The sequence below is a fragment of the Callorhinus ursinus genome, unplaced genomic scaffold (genome assembly GCF_003265705.2).
Source record: "Callorhinus ursinus isolate GAN/ISIS: 27379988/994484 unplaced genomic scaffold, GSC_fseal_2.0 scaffold6, whole genome shotgun sequence".
NCBI lineage: Eukaryota > Metazoa > Chordata > Mammalia > Carnivora > Otariidae > Callorhinus > Callorhinus ursinus.
In genome coordinates this window covers 54039999-54061821 of record NW_027397068.1, presented here as the reverse complement: position 1 = coordinate 54061821, position 21823 = coordinate 54039999, and the positions used below count along the sequence as shown (strand labels likewise).

At 41.5% G+C, this 21823-nt stretch overlaps 1 protein-coding gene across 7 annotated transcripts in view; it reads right to left on the bottom strand.

Moving 5' to 3' along the window:
* ARFGEF3 (ARFGEF family member 3) overlaps positions 1-21823 on the bottom strand; it is a 178956-nt gene that overhangs the window by 108798 nt on the left and 48335 nt on the right. For 5 of the 7 annotated variants that reach the window (XM_073893993.1, XM_073893994.1, XM_025865994.2 and 2 more), the window contains exons 4-5: positions 20633-20764; positions 2904-2972 (exon numbers count right to left, since the gene is read on the bottom strand). In XM_073893993.1, coding sequence (XP_073750094.1) covers positions 2904-2972; positions 20633-20764 — 201 coding nt within the window. The remainder of the gene's footprint in view (positions 1-2903; positions 2973-20632; positions 20765-21823) is intronic. The other 2 variants (XM_073893995.1, XM_073893999.1) reach the window with 1 other exon arrangement.

Genomic DNA, 21823 nt, shown 5'->3' with positions numbered 1-21823 from the left:
GTTAAAGACTTATTTTTATGAAAAGTTCAGATACAACTAAGAAGGCTCCCAAGAGCTAAGTGGTGGTTTTAGGCTGAGAGGTCCTGCTTTCAAAACGAGATGCAGCCCTTCAAACGCTAACTGAGCAGGTGAGAAGCACTTGAGAACCTCCAAAATTATTGCGCTTTCAGTCTACAGAATGCTATTATTTTTTGCGGCAGTGTAACTTTCTTACATAGTTAATTCTTTTTGTTGATGAAAAATCATTTCTTAAGTGATTTCTATGGTGAGAACTGAAAGACTCTGAGCTGTTTTGCAAATTTGAGGAACTATGTAGGCCAGTGAGAAAAATGTTTATTCCTCTCTTGTGGAGCTAATGTAAACAATGATTTTAGATGGTTCTACTACTATTCTTTCTTAAATTATCTATATATGATTCATCTAATAATCTAGTATTTGTAACTACGGATCCATATGCTTATAGTTATAAATTGTTGCTATGCTTTTCCTATAAATAGATCTGCTCATCCTGTGCCAGATTACATAATGGTGACCCTTTCGGGGTCCTGGCCAGATCGGCACTGTCTAGTGCAATGTGGACATCATCATCAACCTGCAGCTCCCAATGGCAGTGGCATGAACTTACTGTGAGGATGGGTCGGCACTAACAGCTTTTCCCATGGATTCTATCTCCCTTGTTCAAATGGCACAAGCACACTGCTAACACTACTTTCACAGAGAACCAACTGCTGGTCCAGGGAGGTAGCCACGGCAACACTGCAGGTGGGTGGGAGGTGGTAGAGCTGGGATTTACATCCAAACAGTGCTCCCCCAGAGCTCAGAGCCAGGCTTCTCGCCGCTAAGCTCTATATTGCTTTGGGGCTGAGTTGTTTTGTTTTGTTTTGTTTTTTCCAAAAAAACGCAAAAAAGCTTTGTTTTTCCTTTATAGGTTTTGGTAGAGACCACTGCGTTTTGATGTTTTATTCTATCTGGAAGGGCCTGCTGAGTCTCTACTCTGGTTTCTAGCTACCCTCCTTAAACAGCCTGAACTTGGGCAGGTCACGGTAGTGTGTGTCCACTGCTCAGGAATGACATCTTGATCAGATTCTCATTCACAAACTGGTTCCTGGGAGGATGGTAAAGGCAACCTCGTCCTCCTCCTCTGGGAGGCAGCTTGGGAACTCCTGGTAGCCCTCCTCCCCTCTTGAAGGTCCTGAAACAACCTGTACTCCCCCACCCCCCAAGCTCCATCAGCAGTGGGGATGGGGGGCTGGCTAGGCAGGAACAGCTGCACTTCCCTTCTTGCCTTTCACATGGCAAAGGGCTAACAAGCCACGCAGATGCCAACATGTTTTCTTGCTCTAATCAGAAACTACATTTGTCATTTTAAAAGCAAACTGACATGGGGTACCTAAAATAGTCCAATTCATCCACAGAGTAAGCTGGTAATTGCCAGGGGCTGAGGGGAGGGCAGAGTAGGGGGTCACTCTTCAGTGGGTCTAAAGTTTCAGTTACACGAAATGAATAAGTTCTAGACACCTGCTGAGCAACGTGGTGCCTGTAGGTAACATTACCGCATTGTACACTTAGAAATGTGTTAAGGTAGATTTCGGTTAAGTGTTCTCACCACACACACAACAAAAAAGGGAACCTGCAAATAATAAGAACACACACAGGTGTCCCTGAAAAATCAACTGAAAAAAATTGCCAATAGCTATCCTATTTCTTCACTTATATGGAGTAAAACATATAAATAGGTTAAAGAAAAGTGTTCTTTCTACCTATATAAATACACATTTGGGAATTTATATTGTAGTTAGAGTTAAGCTAAATGATTTTCTCTTAATCTTCACTCTTTAATGCCACACAATACCATAAAAGGCACATGTAGAGGCCAATATAAATACTACTCATGATAAAGTTAACTATGTGAGTTGATGGATATTTTAATTAGTTTCATTGTGGTAGTTATTTCACAATGTGTATGTATATCAAAACACTGAGTTGTAGACTTAAAATATATAGAATTTTTGTTTGTCTATTATATCTCAACAATGAGAAAAAGAAAAAAAGAAAATATGTGCAAGATGCTAAGTATATACCTGGTATACTCAAGAAATGATCATTACTATAAAAAATAATACCCATGAGTGCTGATGGTTAAGCTTTCTTTTTCTTCCTAATTTCGGAATTCAGAATATCATTGCCTCTTAGAGGTCTGCACATGTACTCCTGTCAAAACACATGAATTCTGAAGATACTCTTTTCAAGAAATGGAAGGAAAATTATTCTAAGCGTATTAAAGTATAGCTTTGGAATGCTAACGTTTCCAAAAACCAGAGGCATCTGCCAGGCATTGGAGAAGCCAAGAATTCTGTTGGACATACTCTTGGGAGTGCTGGAAGGTGCACAGTTCCCTAGCCTGCAACACAGATGGGAAAGAGAAGGCTTTCCAATGATAGTTACAAAATGTGTTCATCAGGCTTTAGGAGACAGGCCTGGAATTTCATCAGTAAATGTCTCTCTCACTCTCATACCTGGTTTCTTAAAAACCATTTTTAAAAATCAAATGCTTTTCAATTATTCTTAATAAAAATAGACTCAGAAAGCAAAACGAGGCACAGCACCTAGGTGTAGTAGCATTGGGAGAACCAGTACTGTTATTTCCATTTTAAAACCTCAAATGAAGCAAACCAAAGCATGCAGAGCATTATGACCAAGGATGGCGGAGCCCACAGCCTGCTTCCTACAGATCAATTCCGTAGTGGAAACTCCCCAAGGTAATGATCAGATAAGGGCTCACCTCACTCCTGGGCCCCAGCCCCCCCCCCCCCCCCGGGACTTCTCCCAGCCTGGGGGGAGGCAGCTGTGAGCAGGCAGGAAAGGAGCAGAGCACGTGCATGCTGGGGAGGACCGGCACTCACCTCTGCAATCTTCAGCACTGCACTCCCGTTCAGGTCAAATGTTGGGGTGTAGGTGATGCAGAGTAAAACCTTTAGCAGTCAGGAGGTGAGGGAGGAAGGGAGAAAGGGTTAAAAATTTAGAAATAAACAGAAATATGGTTTCACATATCATTTGGGTAACCCTGTTTTTATGACTCCTTTGCTCTTTATTTTTTTTTAAAGATTTTATTTATTTATTTGACAGAGAGAGAGAGAAGGCACAAGCAGGAGGAGTGGCAGGCAGAGGGAAAGGGAGAAGCAGACTCTCTTGCTGAGCGGGGAGCCCGATGCGGGGCTCGATCCCAGGACCCTGAGATCATGACCTGAGCCAAAGGCAGATGCTTAACTGACTGAGCCACCCAGGCGACCCTGCTCTTTGCTTTATCTAATGTTTCTTCCCATGCTACTCACTGCTAACGAGTGGCCACACATTGCCCAATAAAACAGAGGCTAATACTGTAATAACTAAAGGAGCTACCCTCTCCCTCCAGGGAAGGGACACTGCAAGACTGGGTCCAGAAAGAGCATTCCTCAGCAACTCTAGGAGGTCCGTCCAATAATAACAGGCTCAGTGTTACACACGGTGTGTGAATTATCTAGGTTGATACTTCTAATAAGTGTGATATTATTGTTCTTATTTCCCTGATAAAGAAACCGATGCTCAGAAAGATTAACAAGCCACTAAGACCACACAAGTAACAAGCTGTACAGCTGAGATTTGAACCCAAGTGATCTGACTCCATGCCCTGAACCACGGTGCGATCTGTCCCGTCCTTTCCCTAGACCCAGGCATCACTGTACTTTCTGTTCCTGTCCCCTTCCCAGGTCCCCAAGGGATTAGAAAGTCTTTAATAGGCATTTTCCCCTTCCCTCCTATAACATCCCCCCAGATGCTGCCCAGCGTTTACTTATCTATTCGTCTCAGGTGACCCTTATTCTACAAGACAGATAGACAATGAGTTGGCGACATTTGCAAGATCTTTAACAACCACTAAAAATTTCACTTTGTACTTGTAGAGCTATCAGAGAACAGATTGACAAACGCCTGTGGCATTTAAAAAATTGTTTCTAATTTTGTAGAGAAGAGGCGACACTCTCCCTGTCCCGTGCTTTGGCTTCTGACCATGTGACTTTTCTCCCTGCTAGTCCGAGATAGAACAGTGCTGGTGTCTGCTCCTTGATCTCAAACCCAACACCTGTGTCCCACCAGCAGCTTGGTCTGTCAGTGGGGGTGCCTGCGGATGCTTCTCATCTGGTTCTGCCCAATTCATGAAAGAACGCTGAAGCCTTGAAAATGTGCCTAATTCAGGATATGCACCTAATCAGCAGAGCAAAAAGTGCAATTGCCAGATGGGCCGAGGAATCTCTCCTAAGCCCTCAGTCTTCGTTATTGGCCAGGCCACCCTAGGAACAGCTGCTCCTTCAGGGACAGCAAATATGCATGTGATTAAAGAAGGAGAAGGGGATTTGGGCCAATTTTAGTCACGAGCTTAGATAAGTTCATTGTGGGTCTGTTCCTCAGTCTTTTGATCCTTAAGGTGCCTGACCTCCAAGAGTCAACTCCGGATAAAAATCGTCCCATGCCAAGCAGCCTGACAGAGAGAGATTGTGGAAAGAGCTGCCCTAAGTCCTCGCGTTTCATGACTATCTTTGGGGGTTGGGGCTTGGCGGACAAGAAGTGATGAAAGCTGAGGAGAGAGAGGCAGCAGTGTCACCAGGACCTAACTGGACTTGGGGGGAGGCCATGTCTTCTAATGCCTCTGTACTTGGTCATTTGTTCCTCATGTGGCTCAATTGATTGGCTTCTTTTAGGTCTCAACTTAAATGTAACCCTCTCAGAGAGGCACATGGCCTCCTCTGACAACAACCCTCTCTGAATGGCTTGTCACAGCCCTTTGTTTCATGACTTCAGAACATGCGCCAGTCTCATAAACAATGGACTTATTTACTTATTTATAATATTCCTGTTAGACTATAACATCCATTAGACACCTGAAAGACCCTCAAGGCTTTCTCATATGGTGCGCTTTCTTACTTTGAGTTTTTGCTACCTCACAAAGCTACCCTTTCTTGAATTTTTTTCCCCCACCGTGATTCCTGGCCAGTGGGTGGGAGGTTATGAGAGACTGGTGGAGATGGTGGTCTGCAGAGATGGGAGATAGCTTGTTCATCTGGGCTCCTGGGTTTTTAAGTATTTACAATAAAGACTGGCAACTGGCAATACTTTACAATATGAAAATAATGGCAAATATCTGTCTGAACTGGTTAATTATTAATGTTACTTATAAGATTGGTGATCGGCTTTCTGCCTTCCATTACTCTGTATGTTCATATAAGGTGCACAAGAGTGGATCTGGAAAGATGCTTCCAAAAACCAAACCAGTTTTCTGTGAGCAAGAGATGCTTTCGGGAAGAAGGGGGCAGTGGGACCAATACCAATGGGGATGTCTTCATGAAGGGCACTGAGTTGGTGGCAGTTGGTAATCAAGGTTCTCTGGGGAACAGAGGATCAACTCCCTCTGCCACAGGGAAGCCAGTAAATACAGAATGAGGCCTCCCAGCAACAGTCTGAAGGAAGCTGAGGATCTCTGCACCCAGCCAATTCTGATAGAGTTCAAAAGATCTTTGAAAAAAGACTCTCCACACCTAATGTCTGGCCAACAATATCCAAAGACTCACTTAGCTATTTGCAAAAACTAAGAACAACAAAAAATAATGAAGGGGAAGCTAGCTCCTTAAGCTGAGGTAGAGTTTCTTGTGTTGGAAACATGGCAGGTTTTAAATATAGGGAGAACAGTGCTCATGGGCCCCTATGACTCACACGGTCTCTATAAAGAGCACAGTGTCCAGCAAGGATGATTCAGTAGACAGACATGACTTATCGAAAACAATCAGTGGAGAAATGGTTGATGTGCCCAATGCCTAGCAAGCATTAATTCACCGGATTAAAACAAAGATTGGGTGTAGGAAATTTATCTGACTTCTGTTGCATCATGAGAGGGCAGAAAGTTCAGGTTCATATTCTGAGCATATTGACCTCAAGGAAAACAGGACCAACTAAACCCTGAGGGCGATTCCATTAAAAATAGACCCCTCACAGGGTCATTAAAGCTTATTGACTACATCATCACTGAACAGCAGGAACTTGAGTGATCCGCAGCATTTCGCAATCCAGCTTGCTGGCACGGCCTCCATCAATGAGCTACAAAGATAGGGAAAACAGGCACAAAGTCTTCCAAGAAATGGGAAAAATCATTTCAAAGACGAAGAAAAATCCCAATCATTAAAAAAACAATCAAATAGGTACTGTTACAAGAAGCAACCCCTCAATTTAAAATATGTATAGAAACAGGGGCACCTGGGTGGCTCAGTCGGTTAAGTGTCTGACTTCGACTCAGGTCACAGTCTCAGGGTCCTGGGATCAAGTCCATGTTGGGCTCTGCCCTCAGTGGGGAGTCTGTTTCTCCCTCCCTCTCTGCCCCACCCCAATTTGTGTGCCACTCTCTCTGAAATAAATAAAATCCCTAAAAAAATAAAATAAAATAGGTGTAGAAACCTTGAATAAAAAAAGATGGTACCAGAAAGGAGAAAGTGAAGCTGATTTACTGTAAGAACTGGGCACAAGTGATAAGAGTCTGGAAAACATGGTCACATCAGGAACAGAGGGGGACAGATGTGGACAGATAATGATGAGGAGCATAAGGTCACAGGTGTGCTCTTCTGATCGCGAATACCTTGGATTGGCCCTCCCCCAGGAGCTTCTCATGGCCATGATTGGGGTTTCTCCATCAGGCAGACCTGGCCCTGGGACCGTATCATGACAGAGCAGGTGCTGTGATGTCAGAGCTAAAACCCTACTGTTTCAGTCACATGACCGTGGCATGTGATTCAGCGCCTAATTGCTGTGTGACATCATCCTCTATCCCCTTACCTGTAGAATTCCCACCCCACCTCATGAGGATATTTAGAGGAACGAATACCCTAAATGACAGTTTAGAACAATAGTGTACATTGGGGCATATCCAGGCCTGTGTTCTCACAAAGGTTAAACAAGTCTCCATTTGATGTAACTCATGGTGGCCATTCTAACATAAATAATTAGGAACATTTTAAGTTCAAAAAAAAAATCAATCAGATTACCCACGTTCAAAAGCATAAATCTGTTGGGATCTGTATTCTACTACTTATCACTGCCCCGGATTCCTACTGCTCAAAGTCCTCATCATTCCGATGCACCTCGACTTTCTCCCTCCTTGACGGTCTCCCTTTCAAGCTTCACATCAGTTCAAGGCATGATTCACTCAGAGTCTAACGGCTGTGGAGTCACAGATAGAAGAAGCAAGCACAATCTCAGACATCAAGAAAGCTCCTCTCCTGGAGAAACTGGGCGTACTGCATTTGAGGGCTACGGCAGTAAATGCCATTGCAGTTGCGAGGGACAGAACAATTCTGAAGGCTAGAAGACATCGTAACTTGGAGAAGAGAGACTTCGCAGATGAGATGACATATGGGCAAAGCACTGATGCAGGAGAGGACAGGGAGGGAAAGGCATAAGCACAGGAAATGTCACACGTGAAGGTAGAGGCTAGAGATGGTGCTAGAGAGGTAGACTGGAACCTTGCTGCACATCAGTTGAACTGCCCCCTGTTAAGTGTTTTGCATGCATTGTTTTAGGCTGGTTAGGCCAATAAATCACAGCTAAAGAGGTGCTAAGGCAAACTGTAAATAGGATTGATGAAAGCAGACACTTCAGATGTAGAGGAAGTTAAAGACAGATCCTAGTCATTCCAGGGACAATGAATTGACTGGGGTACATTTGGCGAAGGGATGCAGGGAATTCCCACACTAGGCAGCAGTCACCCATATGGGAAACCTTGTATCATCCCACCGCTGTTCTCTCCACCTACTTGCTACCACTCTAGTGGATCGCACTGATGTCTCTCCTATCTCCCCCATTCCCATATTTTTTTTTACAAAGCTTTATATTTAGGTATTAATATAGGAACATATTTCAGAGAACAGTGATATACTTTGTTCAAAATGTATAATATATTACTATTACAGATGTGACCACCAGAATGGGCAGAAAGAGCCAACAGCTTACTCTATAGCATTTCCTTGGAGCAGCTTAGACATATCACTTAAACCTGTGTGACCTCTCTATGCCTCATTAGATTTATAAGCTTCTTAGGAGTAAAGTCTGACTTTTTGACGCCCACCATGTTTAAGGCACCTTGCCAGGCCCTGGGAGGTGTGGCGTCCTGGCCCATGCTCACCCCCTCTGATGCACTGTCCACATGAGTGATGACCCTCACAGAGTTTCAGTGAGACTATGCACCTTCGTGCCTGGTCATTATTGTAAAATGTGTAGACAACGTGTTAAGACAGCCCAGTCATACAGAAGAAAATCATCCTGGGAATCTGAGCGCCAGAATCAGGTTGGTATGATTGGCTAAAGGCAGATTTTGCAACCACATAAGGTAAGAATCCTAGAGTTTCTGATGGCTTGGTTAGGGTGACCAGAATTTTGTAAGCCTCCTTTTGGGATGTCCAGCCACTTGGCAGGACCTCACTCTGGACAGGGAGAAAATCATTGCTACTAACCAGAGGGCACCTCCCATGAGACTTATGGAAGAGTTCTCCTTCCTGAGATCTCCCACTCCACTCCACTGAGAACCTACCTTTTGCACTCAACGTAGTAAATGGTAACTTGCCTCAGATTTAGGATTCAAAGATCTCATTTCTGCCAAGGTTCCAAATGAGTACTCCCCAGGACCATGTCTGCAATGACTGGAATGAAGAAGTGATTCTTGACCTTCATAGATAGCAACTGCATGTCTGCTTTATGTCTAACCATGTGCTTTGTTACTCAGGCTCCCAGTCATGTATTCAACAAATATTTATGGGTGTGTCACTAGGGATCCGATCTAATGTTGGTGTTGGGCATATAGTACTGAACCAAAAAGACACCCAGATCTGTGATCTTGTGGGGTTAACACCTGATGTTAAAGACCATCATAAAATAACAGGTTGCAATAAATTGTGATGGGCACCGTGACTGGGAAAACACACTGTACTCTGGGCAAGCCTCTCAAGGTCTAACTCAGAGCATACTAGCTGTACTGCTTTCATCTTTTCATGGATCTTTAAATTTAACACGTTGTAACACATACCATTAATAAATTAATCCTAGGGAAGAAGACACGGGTTCCATCAAGAAGTGAGCTGATTTGGGGGAGTCAAGTCACATTGAGGACAGAGGGGCATACTGAATGAATAAGGAATTCTTCTTTTCCTTTTTCTTCAACTATAAAATTATCTTAATTTTCATATGAGTGCATTTTGAAGTGACTGTAGTTTCATTTTTCCACATACCAGATGTTATTTATAAATCAAACCAAACAAAATCCACTAGAGCTCAAAAAAGTAACTAAAACCTTGAGTACACCCCACAGAAGGCCTTGCCTTTCCTGGTGCATGAAGAGGGGCAGACTCTCTTCAAATTCTTAATGCCAAGCACATTTTCAACCCTGGCTCTGCTTCTGGCTGAAAATCTAACTTTGTTCCTTAATGCACATTTCCTTCTGGCCTTTCCTATATCTTGGCATGAAACTTCATCAAATTAAAAATGATTGCATAATTCCTTCTCTTTAGAAACATTCCAGTTCTTTTTTTACTCTGTCAAATATGGCAAAAGCAAGGATGGAAACTTCAGGGTTGAGCATGGGAATTCTGAGCCACCAAATGCCTTTCCATTCAGTGCAGGGCGTGCCCCACCTCTGCCCACGCAGCCTCATGGGGTGTGCACTGCTGACAGTATACCTTGGCCATGAACTAGAAACGCACTCCCTCAGGGTCCATGCACAAGCAACAAAGCAGAATCTGTCTTCTGGAGATGGGCAGAACAGTAGAATGTGGATCTTCAGAGTGGGGATGGGGGCAGTGACAAAGTACATACAGAACGTCAGGGCACATTTTCTTATCTAAATTTAAAATGTGGATGCCGAAAATAAGCATTTTTTTTCCTTATTTTGATCAAAGTGTCTCAACCTCAATACTATGGACATTTTGAATCATTTTTTTTTGGGGGGGGGGGGGGTGTTGTCCTGTGCATTGTAGGATGTTTAGCAGCATCCCTGGCCTCTCCCCTCCAGATGACAGTGGCAGTCCCAGTTGTGACAAGCGAAAATGTCTCCAGACATTGCCAAATGTTCTCTGGGGGACAAACTAGTTCCCATTTGAGAACCACGGTTTTAGATCACTTATACCCCACACGCCCTCTGAATATAGCGGAGAACCCCTATAACGTTACTCTGCTTGCAAAAGTCACGGAGCTAGAATCCAGGACTTTCAGAGGGCATCTGGGATGATCCACTGATCCTTCACCATGCTTCAGAGATCCCGGACTGAAGGTAACAAGAGGTAGTTGAGCTACAACCCCAATCTTTATTTTGATTCAAAGAAAATAAACGAAATTATTGTATCGCATGAAGCCTCTACCCCTTAGGACTTAAATTGACTTATCTTAGGCTGAGGTGTCAGAAAATTTGAGAAATCACTTTTTGGTTCATCTTGCCCACATTCTGGCAAATGGCTCTTCTGAGATATTTTTTCAGTCCGTAGAATATTTTGCTAGCGTTCCTGAGTACCCAGTTTGGAAAACATTTCTAATTATTCACTGGCATATGGTCATGTCTTTTCTGGCCTTGATTTGTTACCACTAGTAGTAAGTCTGATATTCATTCATATTTATCAATATGCCCTTAGCACCTAATTCTAGGAAATACTGTACCAGTGATAGCTGTAAAAAAATTTTTTGTGCATATTAGATTATAATGAACTTGGCTAATTCACTTGAACAAATAAATAAACCATTCTTATTCTTCGCTCCAAACTCTCTCCCTTGGCAAGTCCTTGTAACTCTTCCCTCCAACTAGGGCCTCACAAATTTATCATTGGAGCCAACATTTCCTCCAAGTTTCCATCCCTAATTTCAGCTTCTCAACATCACCAATGAATATATGCAATTCCATGAAAATCATGTCAACTGCATCAATTCTCTAATATGGTAAACAACCAACACTTCCCCCACCTCTCAAATTCCTAATTATACAACCATTAAAATGATACTTGAAGGAATAAATATAGCCATGTGGGAAATATTTATAATCTAAAGTGAAAATAAATAAAATCCTATATACACAATGAATATAATTGTGAACATATAAATAGATACGATTAGAAACAAATATACAAAAATCAGACATGTTTATGGGATTTACAGTGAACTTTCTTCCATTTTGGAAAGCCTCTAGTGCTAAACTACTTGTATTTCTTTAAATTATCCTTTAAAAATATTATAATTCTTTCATATCTGACAATGTGAACTCACTATCTCTCTCTTAAATTGGCCCCTTAAAATCCACCATTCAGTCAGAAACTCTGGCTCCTTGTCCCGTAATCATCTTGGATTTTTCCTTCCCTGCCTACTTACCACCTACTCCACTGCCAGTCACCGTTGCCCCCGCTTCTCTCCCTGCAGATCAGCTCGGTGCAGGGGGGTGCACCTTTGTGCACAGTGTTGCACAGGACACTTCCTATTACCACCAACATGATTCACGTCCTCAGGACTTCTCGCTTAGGCTCTAACAATTAGCCGGTTCACCAGTGCCTCTGACTCGGTCCTGCTAACTTCAGACCATCCTGCAAAGCATTTCCTTCTTCCCCCGCCCCTTCGACATCTAACCCCAGCTCTGGAAGTGTCCCTTTCCTGCTTCCTCTGACCGGGCCCTACAGAATCTCCCTCAACCTCCCCTCCAGCCTCATGGCTCACCCCGCTTCAGTAATCCCAGTGTAAGCCCGTGCTTTCCCATCTGTGGGGTTTTTCTTCTCTACCAAGAATGCCCACCCTCCCAATATAATTGTCTGAATTCCATACACCTTTCAAACTCCAACTCAAACAGTATCCTCTCCTTGAAATGCTGATTTCCCAACTCATTGTGGTTTCTCCTTCTGAATTTATCCAACTTCACTTCTGCGACAACATAGACAACTACCTTGAATTATGGTAAATGGGTACATCATTATCTCTTTCCTATTAGATTACGAACACTTGCCTTTGGAAGTATTGCTTTTAATCCTACAAAGTTTTATATATTGCTGGTAACAAAAATATATTCACTGAACAAACCAATGAGAATAAGTCTAAAAGAAAACAAATAAAAAAGTTCAATGAATTACTTGTCTTCTTCTAGGTTAGTCTGTAACAAACTTATTTTGACCTAATCTCACAGCTGACATTTTAAGAAGTAAATTTCATCAGTATGTCCCAGATAATACCTTTACTCCTTCCTTCTCTCTTTCCCTCTCAGACTCTCCTCACAATGGGCACCTCATCTCAGAGAGTCTCTGCTCATATATACATGAGGCTTTTGATAATTTTAGAATCAACGCTTATAGACATGACCAACCAAGTTCCTCAAGATAGTATTTAAAGGGCTAAAGCCAACTTGATTCCCCATATGTTAAACATTTAATAATTATAAAGTTCTTCTAGAATATCCAAATCATATGAATTCTGCCTAGTAGGATGGAATGGAAATTTATTGGCGTAAATGGTGGAATGTTTTCTGTAGACTGTGGAATCATGGCTAATGGTTAGGACCCTAAATATATCTAGGTGGACAACTGATAAATCAGAATTTACAGAATTCTTCTTTTAAGCTACAATTCAATAGTAAATATGATGAAGCCCTTTTTTAGGAATCAGAAATATATGGTGAAATACACACCCTTCCATTACTACAGAAGAAAATTACCATTATAGGCTGTATAGAGGGCAGGACTACAGAGGAAGAAAAGAGACAGGAAGAAGAAACTCTTAAAGCAAAGCAATTTCTAATGTTCTGGCTCATAATTTGAATGAGTTTAGAGGTATTCATTTTATTATTATGCCACACATATTCTTTTCTAATAACTGTAACAAAAATGAAAGCTTACACCAACCCCATGCTCTGTATTGTTGTAAGCGCTTCTTTCATATTAACTCATTTAAGGCACAACAACTCTAGGAGGGGTATGCATTATCATTATTCACATTTTACAGATCAGAAAATTGAGGCACAGGTAAGTTAAATGACTCTCTCAAGGTCACCAGGCATTCTAGCTCCAGAAGCTGTGCCCTTACCACTCTGCTACCAGATATTTTGAAACGAAGAAAAAGTAACAAGAAGTTTAAAAACAATAGAGTCTAATGATTGCTTCACAGAACAGTTACCCTATGCCATCTCCTACTCCCATAGACATACTTCGCCACTTAAAGGTTCCTCAGTGAGTTCTATCTACTGCAAGAGATTGCTCTTCTCTCATTAGGTTTCATTATTTTTCAGAAGCCATATAATTCACATTGACCTTGCAGTTAACTTAAACACAAGTCTGAAAAGTTTTCTTCTCCACCTATCTAATATCACACATCCAGAGACCAGATCAACTCCTAGTCTTGTTATAAAGCCTTTCCAGAAAAATATAAATGGTTGAAAAAGTAACCCTGCTACCAACCACTGTGTAAGCCCAGCCAAGTAACTGGACCATTACAGCTTTAATTTACTTATAAAAAGAAGGATCCAATAATATATGAGGTTACTTCCATTCTAAAGTGTAAATCTGTGTTAATCCTTCTCACCTGTGAACTCACACAGATTATTATCTGTCATCACAAGTTTAGTTCCTTTTGCTTGTTGCTTATCCTGGTGGTCCACTGAAACTTCTCCTCTCCATCAGTCAATAACTAAATCAACAAGCAATTAGTAAGCCATGTGCCAGATGCTCTGGTTGGCACTAAAGGGACAAAAACAATACTACAACATGTAATTAGTTTTCACTAACTAGTGAAATTTTCCAGTCATGCCTGGACCAATAGTTAAGGATTAACCATTTGGAGAGATTATAATGTGCACTTTCCCAAAAGGGTCCACTGCAGGTAGTCCTCCGGGCCTTAGCTAAAGTCCTAACTCTCCTAACCGAAGGCCACCCTCTGCCCCCGACAGAAGAAAGGTAGTGGAGGGGATGATGGCCAGCTGCCTCTTGCTGGGGGAAAATACACCAGACTGTGATCCCCATGTGACAAGTGATTGTGGAAGACTGCCAGTTATTGTTCAACATTATACCCTTTGTTTTCAAGAACGGAACTCTGGGCACATGGCTGCCCAAATAAAGACTACACTTCCCAGCCTTCCTTACAATGGAAAGTTGCCATACAGCTGAATTCTGGCCAATGGGATGTAAACAGAAGTGTCCCCTCGCCAGGTGCCTGGAATATGGCAACATCATGGACCACAAGGTGGAGAAACAAAATTCCAGAAACAAGGATTTCAGATCACATAGTCCAGCCGATACTGACCTAAGTCTATGAAAAATGAAAATTAACTTCTGCCTTGTTTCAACTGAAATGAATTCTAATTAATATAACAACCTTTTCTTCCTTTCTCCAGCTTTATCCTCTTGTCTGATTCTTATGCTTTAGATATTATTTATTTACTTATCTATTTATCTTAATTTAAATTCAATTAGCCAACATGTAGTACATCATTAGTTTTAGATGTAGTGTTCAATAATTTATCAGTTGCTTATACCACCCAGTGCTCATCACATCACCTTAGATGTTATTTAGAACATCCATAGTAAACAGTGAAGACCTCTCCATTTATACCTGTTTAATAAAAATTATGAGGAAAATTTGTAAAACACTTGGCAGAATTGTTCTCAAATGTATTCAAATGGCATGGCACTTGGAAATCGTGATGCTTAAAAAAATAGATAATGTGAAAATATCTTCATCTCAAAAATAATGGATACGATTTAAAGGAAAATTGCATTTCTAGGTTTTTGATGTTGGCTCCTTATTTCATATATTTTTATTGTCTCTCTAAGGCAGTCATAGCAAAGGGTAAAGAAACATGGGAGAAAAACTTAGTAAGAATTTTATCAATGTGTATACAAAGTAGGAAAAGATCATCATTCAATCTTAGCAACAGGAAAATGGGTGGTTTAAGAACCATTTACTTAGCAGATCCACACATTTTAGACACTTCATTAATTACAGAAATATGTTTGCAAACAAGTCAGATCAATCTCTAACAATGATACATTAAAATTAAATATTTTTCATCAAACACTGGATTTTTCCTTAATACTAGAGATTGCTGCAGATCTTCTAAAGTGTCTCAGTAGCTTTAGACTAAGAAGGGATTTCTCCTTGTTATGAGAAGGCAAGGCAATTTAATCATTTCATTCTGAAGCTTCACTAATGATCATTCCTTGCATGAGGCACTCTGGGAGACCAAATGCCCAGAGTTATGAGCATCAAAACTAACCATCTGGATAGTCAATATGAGACTCCTCCATTAAGACATGATGGGGGGTGGGGAGGATTTAGAAACAGTCCTTACATCTGGCCTGTTTCTTTCTCCCAGACCAAGGCACTGACCGCATTGTTCGTACATAATTTAAAAGCACTGTCTCCTTTTCACTCTAAGACCTGAGTTCTAACCGGCCACCCCAAAGCTTTGGGCTGTCAGCTCTATAGCCATCAGCTCTTTGTCCATAGGTCACCCATCTTTGTATTTTCTGTAGGTGTTTGCTTCGCTTTTGTTGTAAAATATAAAAATAACTCAACATTAAATGACATTCTCTTTTCCTTCCCCCAACCTGATCTCAATCTCGATCCTGCTCTCTCTCTCTCTCTGTCTCTCTCTGTCTCTCTCTGTCTCTCTCTCTCTCTCTCTCTCACACACACACACACACACACACACACAGAGCCATTAGCTAATTTGGTGGGAAAGAGACATTGATTCTTCCTTCAAATTTGAATCTAGGTCTTGAAACTAGTGAGAAAACGCATGGTCACGGAAGATGCCCAAAACACACAGGATTCTGAGCCACTTTTAGCTTTGCCCCTTATCAGCCTGTGACTTAACTTTTCTATTCAATTATCTTTTGAATAGGGATAGTAATGACTACCACCCACGTGCCTTTTAGAATAGACTCAGAAGGCAAGCAACCTAACCGTTGGTTAAGAGCGTATGTTTGGTCTCCAGCTGAATTACAGTTCAAATATTGGCCCTGCCATTTTACTAGATGTATGATCTGAGTATGAATGTAAAGTACTTACTAGAGAATCTGATACATGATAAATATTAAATTATTAGCCCCTGTCATTTCTCCTTTAAAAATTGTAAAGTATCCCACCAATATAATTTCTATTACCAAAAGATGCACACAAAGTAAAACATCCAATAACAGAACATTCATCAAATGCTTTCTCGGTATCCAGTATCACATCCTTCCTTATCCACAAAGCCGGCTGCCCTCCTCAGATAGGATGCTCACATCTCCGACACACTTATGGAGGCAGAAGGCCAGCCACAATTCCCTTCAGTTTTAAAGACTCAGCCAGCTGTATCAGCTAATAACCTCTCTAAAGGTCATCTATCAGGAAGAAGGAGAAAAAAAAGTCCTAATTGCTCTAGTCAGAGATGTCATTAGTTATGTACCCGGCTCCTATGGAGTCTGCCTGGCATTTACAGAAATGGCACCCACCATGGGAAAATGTTACCAAAGCAGACAAGTGTTTAAGCTAAATATTAAGTAGCTCCCTGCTGTCTACTAATCCATTACTAAGGTAATTTATGTTTAGAGGAACCTTCTTTCTGATTCTACAGTACTGATACTTGATTTGCTCAAGCTATAAAATTTTTGTTTGGATTCCATGGTCATTCCCATAAATCAAAATGGCCTTTTCTCCCCCTCCTGTGAAATAGTAAAACCATGTAGAACAGATCTTAGACTAAGTGATCTAACCTCATTCCTATTTAATTTGTCAGGAGTGAGCATCATGGATTTTTTTTTTTCTTTAACCCTCCAGTTGAAAGTCCAGGGCCTTCTTTCGAAATGAGAATATCTCCCTCGGAATCCTGAGTTTCATTATTAGTTAGTTTGTTTAATCTTAGGGAAAGCTCTAAAAGAGGAAACCATATTATTTTCTCTCCAGGAATTTAATACAACCACTACATACTCTTAAGAGTGTGACAGTGTTCAATTTCTCGTGTTTATAATCACTACCAGATAGCAATATGTAAGATGCATGGCATAGCTTCTTAAAAAACAGCACCTGGGGTTTGTCATAAAAATGTGCTATGCTGTGGTTGAACCGGCATAAATAAAAACTAAAGGTTTTATATTGCATGGTGAGGCTTTATCGCTCCTGAATAGCGTACAGATATTTGAAAATGCCTACCATATCTCACTTTAAAAGATTTTCTAGTACCTACAAAATATTTATATAAAATGGATTTTTACAGGAGATGCCTGGTTTAGATCATTTATCATGAGGATGAGTTACATAGAAGCATCGAGAATAAATATACCCTTCATTTGTAATGGGAATCCAGCCTTTCCTTGAGGGCTCATCCAATTCTCTCTTTGTTAAATATCATTTTGGGAGAACAAGTGGCAAAAACATCTTAATATGGTAACGATATCAGCAAAACAAGGATGTATTTGGGAGTTTTTAGTTGGCCCATTATAAGTATTATAGCATCCAAGAGAAAAGGGCACACGCTTCTGAAGGTGACTAAAGTTACCACAGAAATTCTTCCTGCATAGAGAAATGGTATAAACATTATTATTATTTCCAAGCCAGAAATGCTCTAATTTGGATATGTCTTTATACCCAAATAATCTAAATGTCAGAAATAAGAGATGATCATGGAGCCCTCCTCTGTGGGCTCTCACAGTTGGACCACCAGCTCTGAAGTTCCCTTGATGCTAATAATAATAATAATATCACTCAGCTATGGTTAGTTATCTCGTCATTCATCTTTTAGCTGCTTGGCTAAAAATGTTTGTCTAAAATAAAAGTCTACTATAGGGGCGCCTGGGTGGCTCAGTCGTTAAGCGTCTGCCTTCGGCTCAGGTCATGATCCCAGGGTCCTGGGATGGAGCCCCGCATCAGGCTCCCTGTTCCACGGGAAGCCTGCTTCTCCCTCTCCCACTCCCACTGCTGTGTTCCCTCTCTCACTGTGTCTCTCTCTGTGTCAAATAAATAAATAAATATTAAAAATAAAATAAAATAAATGTATACTATAAAAGAAATTAGTTGAAGGCTAGGTTTGTTGTGAACTGAAATATTTTTTCCCAATCCCAACGTTTAAATGGTTAAAAATAATAGCATAGGGCAAAGGCCCTTCTCTTTTTAAGCATTTTGGAAATCTAATTTTAAAGAATGGCAGGCCAAATTACTGTTTTCTTTTTTTCTGACAATGTCTGATTTCTTCCAGGACATTAACGACGAATACCAATGGCCTATCATGGGGTCATTAGAAAGTCCATTAAGATAGGCTTTCCAGGCTCTCCAGTAGAGTTAACATGTGTCGACTCCTGTCCTCCGCAAGGCTAGCAGAAGGCACTGCTGGGCTCGAACTAGGAAGCAGGCATAAGTCTTCAAAACAGGTGTTAACTGTTGACATAGCCATTAAACATCCTGCTTCTCCAGGACTTTTAGAAGAATAGGTACTTTCTCCTTTTAATTTTTTTTTTTGAAAGTTCAACTATATAGGTTTTATTGTTGTAATTTGCTTTTTTTTTACTGTTAATTAGCAATTCACTCACCAAATTATTATTATTTTTTAATCCCCATCAAAATACCATCAACTTTTTTCAAAAAATGGAACAAATAATCCTAAAATTTGTATGGAACCAGAAAAGACCTCGAATAGCCAGAGGAATGTTGAAAAAGAAAAGCAAAGCTGGCGGCATCACAGTTCTGGACTTTAAGCTCTATTACAAAGCCGTCATCTCCTTTTAATTTTTAATACAAATTCCTGTATTCCACAAAAAAGTATATTCCTAGGAGAACTTCCGAAGAATGTGAGTCTGTGAGGTGTGAGTCTCCGTGTGACACCACAGCTCACCCTCCAGGATATGGAGACCTAGTAATACCAGAACGACTCAACAAACTGGTTTTGGAAGCCACAGAAGTGGTTAACGTGGCAGCTGGCCTTGTCTCTCTCCCTCAACGGTGGCACGGAGGAAGTGGAAAGTAAAATAAGCTCTAGAAGGGATTACTCTTCGGTTCCTCTGAATGCACAGCTGCCAAACGTATGTCAGAGGACAAGGCAAAACGGTGCATTACAGAATCGAAGAGAGTTAAAGACGAATGAGATCTTTAAGATCAGCTGGCTCGGGGATTCTCAATGTTTACTTTAAGAATATTGCTAGGGGCGCCTGGGTGGCTCAGACAGTTAAGCATGTGCTTTCGGCTCAGGTCATGATCCTGGGGTTCTGGGATCGAGCCCTGACTTGGGCTCCCTCCTCAGCGGGGAGTCTGCTTCTCCCTCTGCCTCTGCCCTTCCCCCCACTCATGCTCTTTCTCACTTTCTCAAATAAAGAATCTTTCAAAAAAATATAGAATATTCCTAGACGCACCCACTGAGAGTATGACTCAGCAGCAGCAGGTAAGAAGTAGTAGGCATATGTTAACACTTCCAAAGCACTTGCCTTATGCCAGATACCATGCTAAGTTCTTTACAAATATCACTTATTTAATCCTTGCAACAATCCTGTTGGGTAGGTGCTACTATTTCCCCCATTTTACAGATGAGGAGACCAAGGCACAGAGTGGTTAAGGAATCTGCCCGAGGACAACCAACTAGAGAGTGAATCAGCTGAGCTTCAGAGTCTCAGCTCGTCATCACTGCACTGAAATTACCCACCAACAACGGGCTATGGTGAGGCCCAGGGCATTAAGAAAATGTCATGACTGAAATCAGCTTTTCTGAATGGAGAAACCGAAACCCAGAGGAATGAAGTCTCTTATCCAAGACAGAAATCCTTCAGTGCATTTCCAGGAAGAAATCAACCATTATAGGACACCAACTGTTCTTAAATAGTTCTCTATACTTATTCCTCCAGGGAGAAAATGACTAGATGGCATTATTAAAAGCCAGCCCAGTGGTTCCTGCTGTGTTGCTCTGCTGTTCTGGGGCAGAGATTTCCATCCTCTTGGCTCAACTCACTGTTCATTCACAGGATAGGACACATTCCAGAGTCGGCATAAAGGGCTCCCAATCATGGCGATCCTCAAAGGGAGAGCAAAGGGAAAGGGGAGGGAGAGATGCCATCCCCCAAAGTGGTTAACTGAAATGTGGGAGATAAGGTTCCAGTAATTTGAGGATAGACAAGAAAGATGTGATTCTGATGTGGTTCCCAAAGATGGTCTTCCTGACCCTAAACTGACTATGTCTAAAGCTTTAGTATATGTGAAAACATCATTAGGTCACTGCTTTATTTTAACATAAACAGGCAGCAGAATACCCAGAATGACCAGATCTACCCTAAGCTGGACCTGCTCACGTGCATTCTCTCAAAGTGTGATAAATACGTTACCCAACAACATTGGATATGCGGGATCAGGGCAAAAATCATACAGATTTACTGAAATTCTGTCTTTTTACTTAGTTGTCATTTCTATTCAACAGTCCAGGTAATCCTGGGGGACCACACGCAAGAATAACCATGCATTCCAAACGAAGGGGGAGCTAGCAGGGCCACGATGCAGAGGCGCTTCCAAGATAACAAGGAGGGGTTGGGGGTGGGGGTGGGGGTCAGTCTGCTCCTGTCCCAGTGAGGCAAACTGGCAGCCATGTCAAACCAACCTTCATCACTTCCACCTGCAGGTCTTCATTGAGGGAAGGCGTCACTTTCACAGCGTTCAGGATCTGATTGAGCAGCTGCTTCTCATCAGAGTCTGTTTCCATGGATACAAACCTCTCTTCTGACAGAAGCTTCTGTAGAGAGGCACAAGGCAATGATCACAGACAGGCTTTCCCCTGCTGCCTTAGTCTGTTGTACCTTAGTATGTACTGATGATAATTTTTCATACTCAGGAGCCATGGAGGTGGAGGCCATTCAGAGAGAACTCATGTTATGTGCCAACAAACAAGGAAAAATGCAACAAGCCTTTTGCAAACAGTGTGGGCAAAGACTTTTTGCTGCTATTAGATAATTCATTCTAAATAACATGGCGACCATACAGGTTGTGTGGTTGGTGGGGATGGAGGATGACTGTGCTCAGGGGAATCTAGCACCTTAGCAAAGGTACATTCACACATACCCTTTCTGAGCATAGCTTTGTCACAGGAAAGGAGAAGGTCTTGTAGACAACAAGTTCATTTTTCAGATATTTACCTTTTTACTTCCTAACACGAACTGTCATTTACCCAAGAAGTAGTCATGAACTCACAAGTCTTAATGCACTTTTCATTAGAAAATGAACCCCACAAAAACCAGAATGAGAAGATGTTCACTTTCATGAGGTCTCTCAGGAGATATTACACCTCACAGTTCTTTTCTGTGAGGGGACAACTCTCATTTTTCATAAAATTCTGTCTTAGGTTGTACCAAAACCCTCCCTAGAACTCCTACTCCTTCATCTTTTCCTGGAGCCACAAGGACTAAGCTAAAATATCAGAAGTCAGCTGTGAAGTCCACCTAAGTCTTTTCTTCTTCTTGGGCATCTTCAAATGTTCCTTGTGTGAGATGGCTTCACAGATCCTCTCCTGCTTAAAATGTGGCCTCCAGAGTGACTGTCACACTTTAAGGGGTGGTCTGATATTAAAGAATAGTGCAACCAAGAGCGCTCCCTAAGGTACACTCTGAACTCTGGGTGATTAAGATAGGTCACTGTAGGTTGATCCTTGGTAAAAAATGTACCATTCTGGTGAGTGATATTGGAGGAGGCTAGGCATGGGTGGGCGTAGGGGGCATATGGGAAATTTCCATACCTTCTTCTCAATTTTATTGTAAATCTAACACTGCTCTTAAACAAAAAATGTCTTAAAAATGTT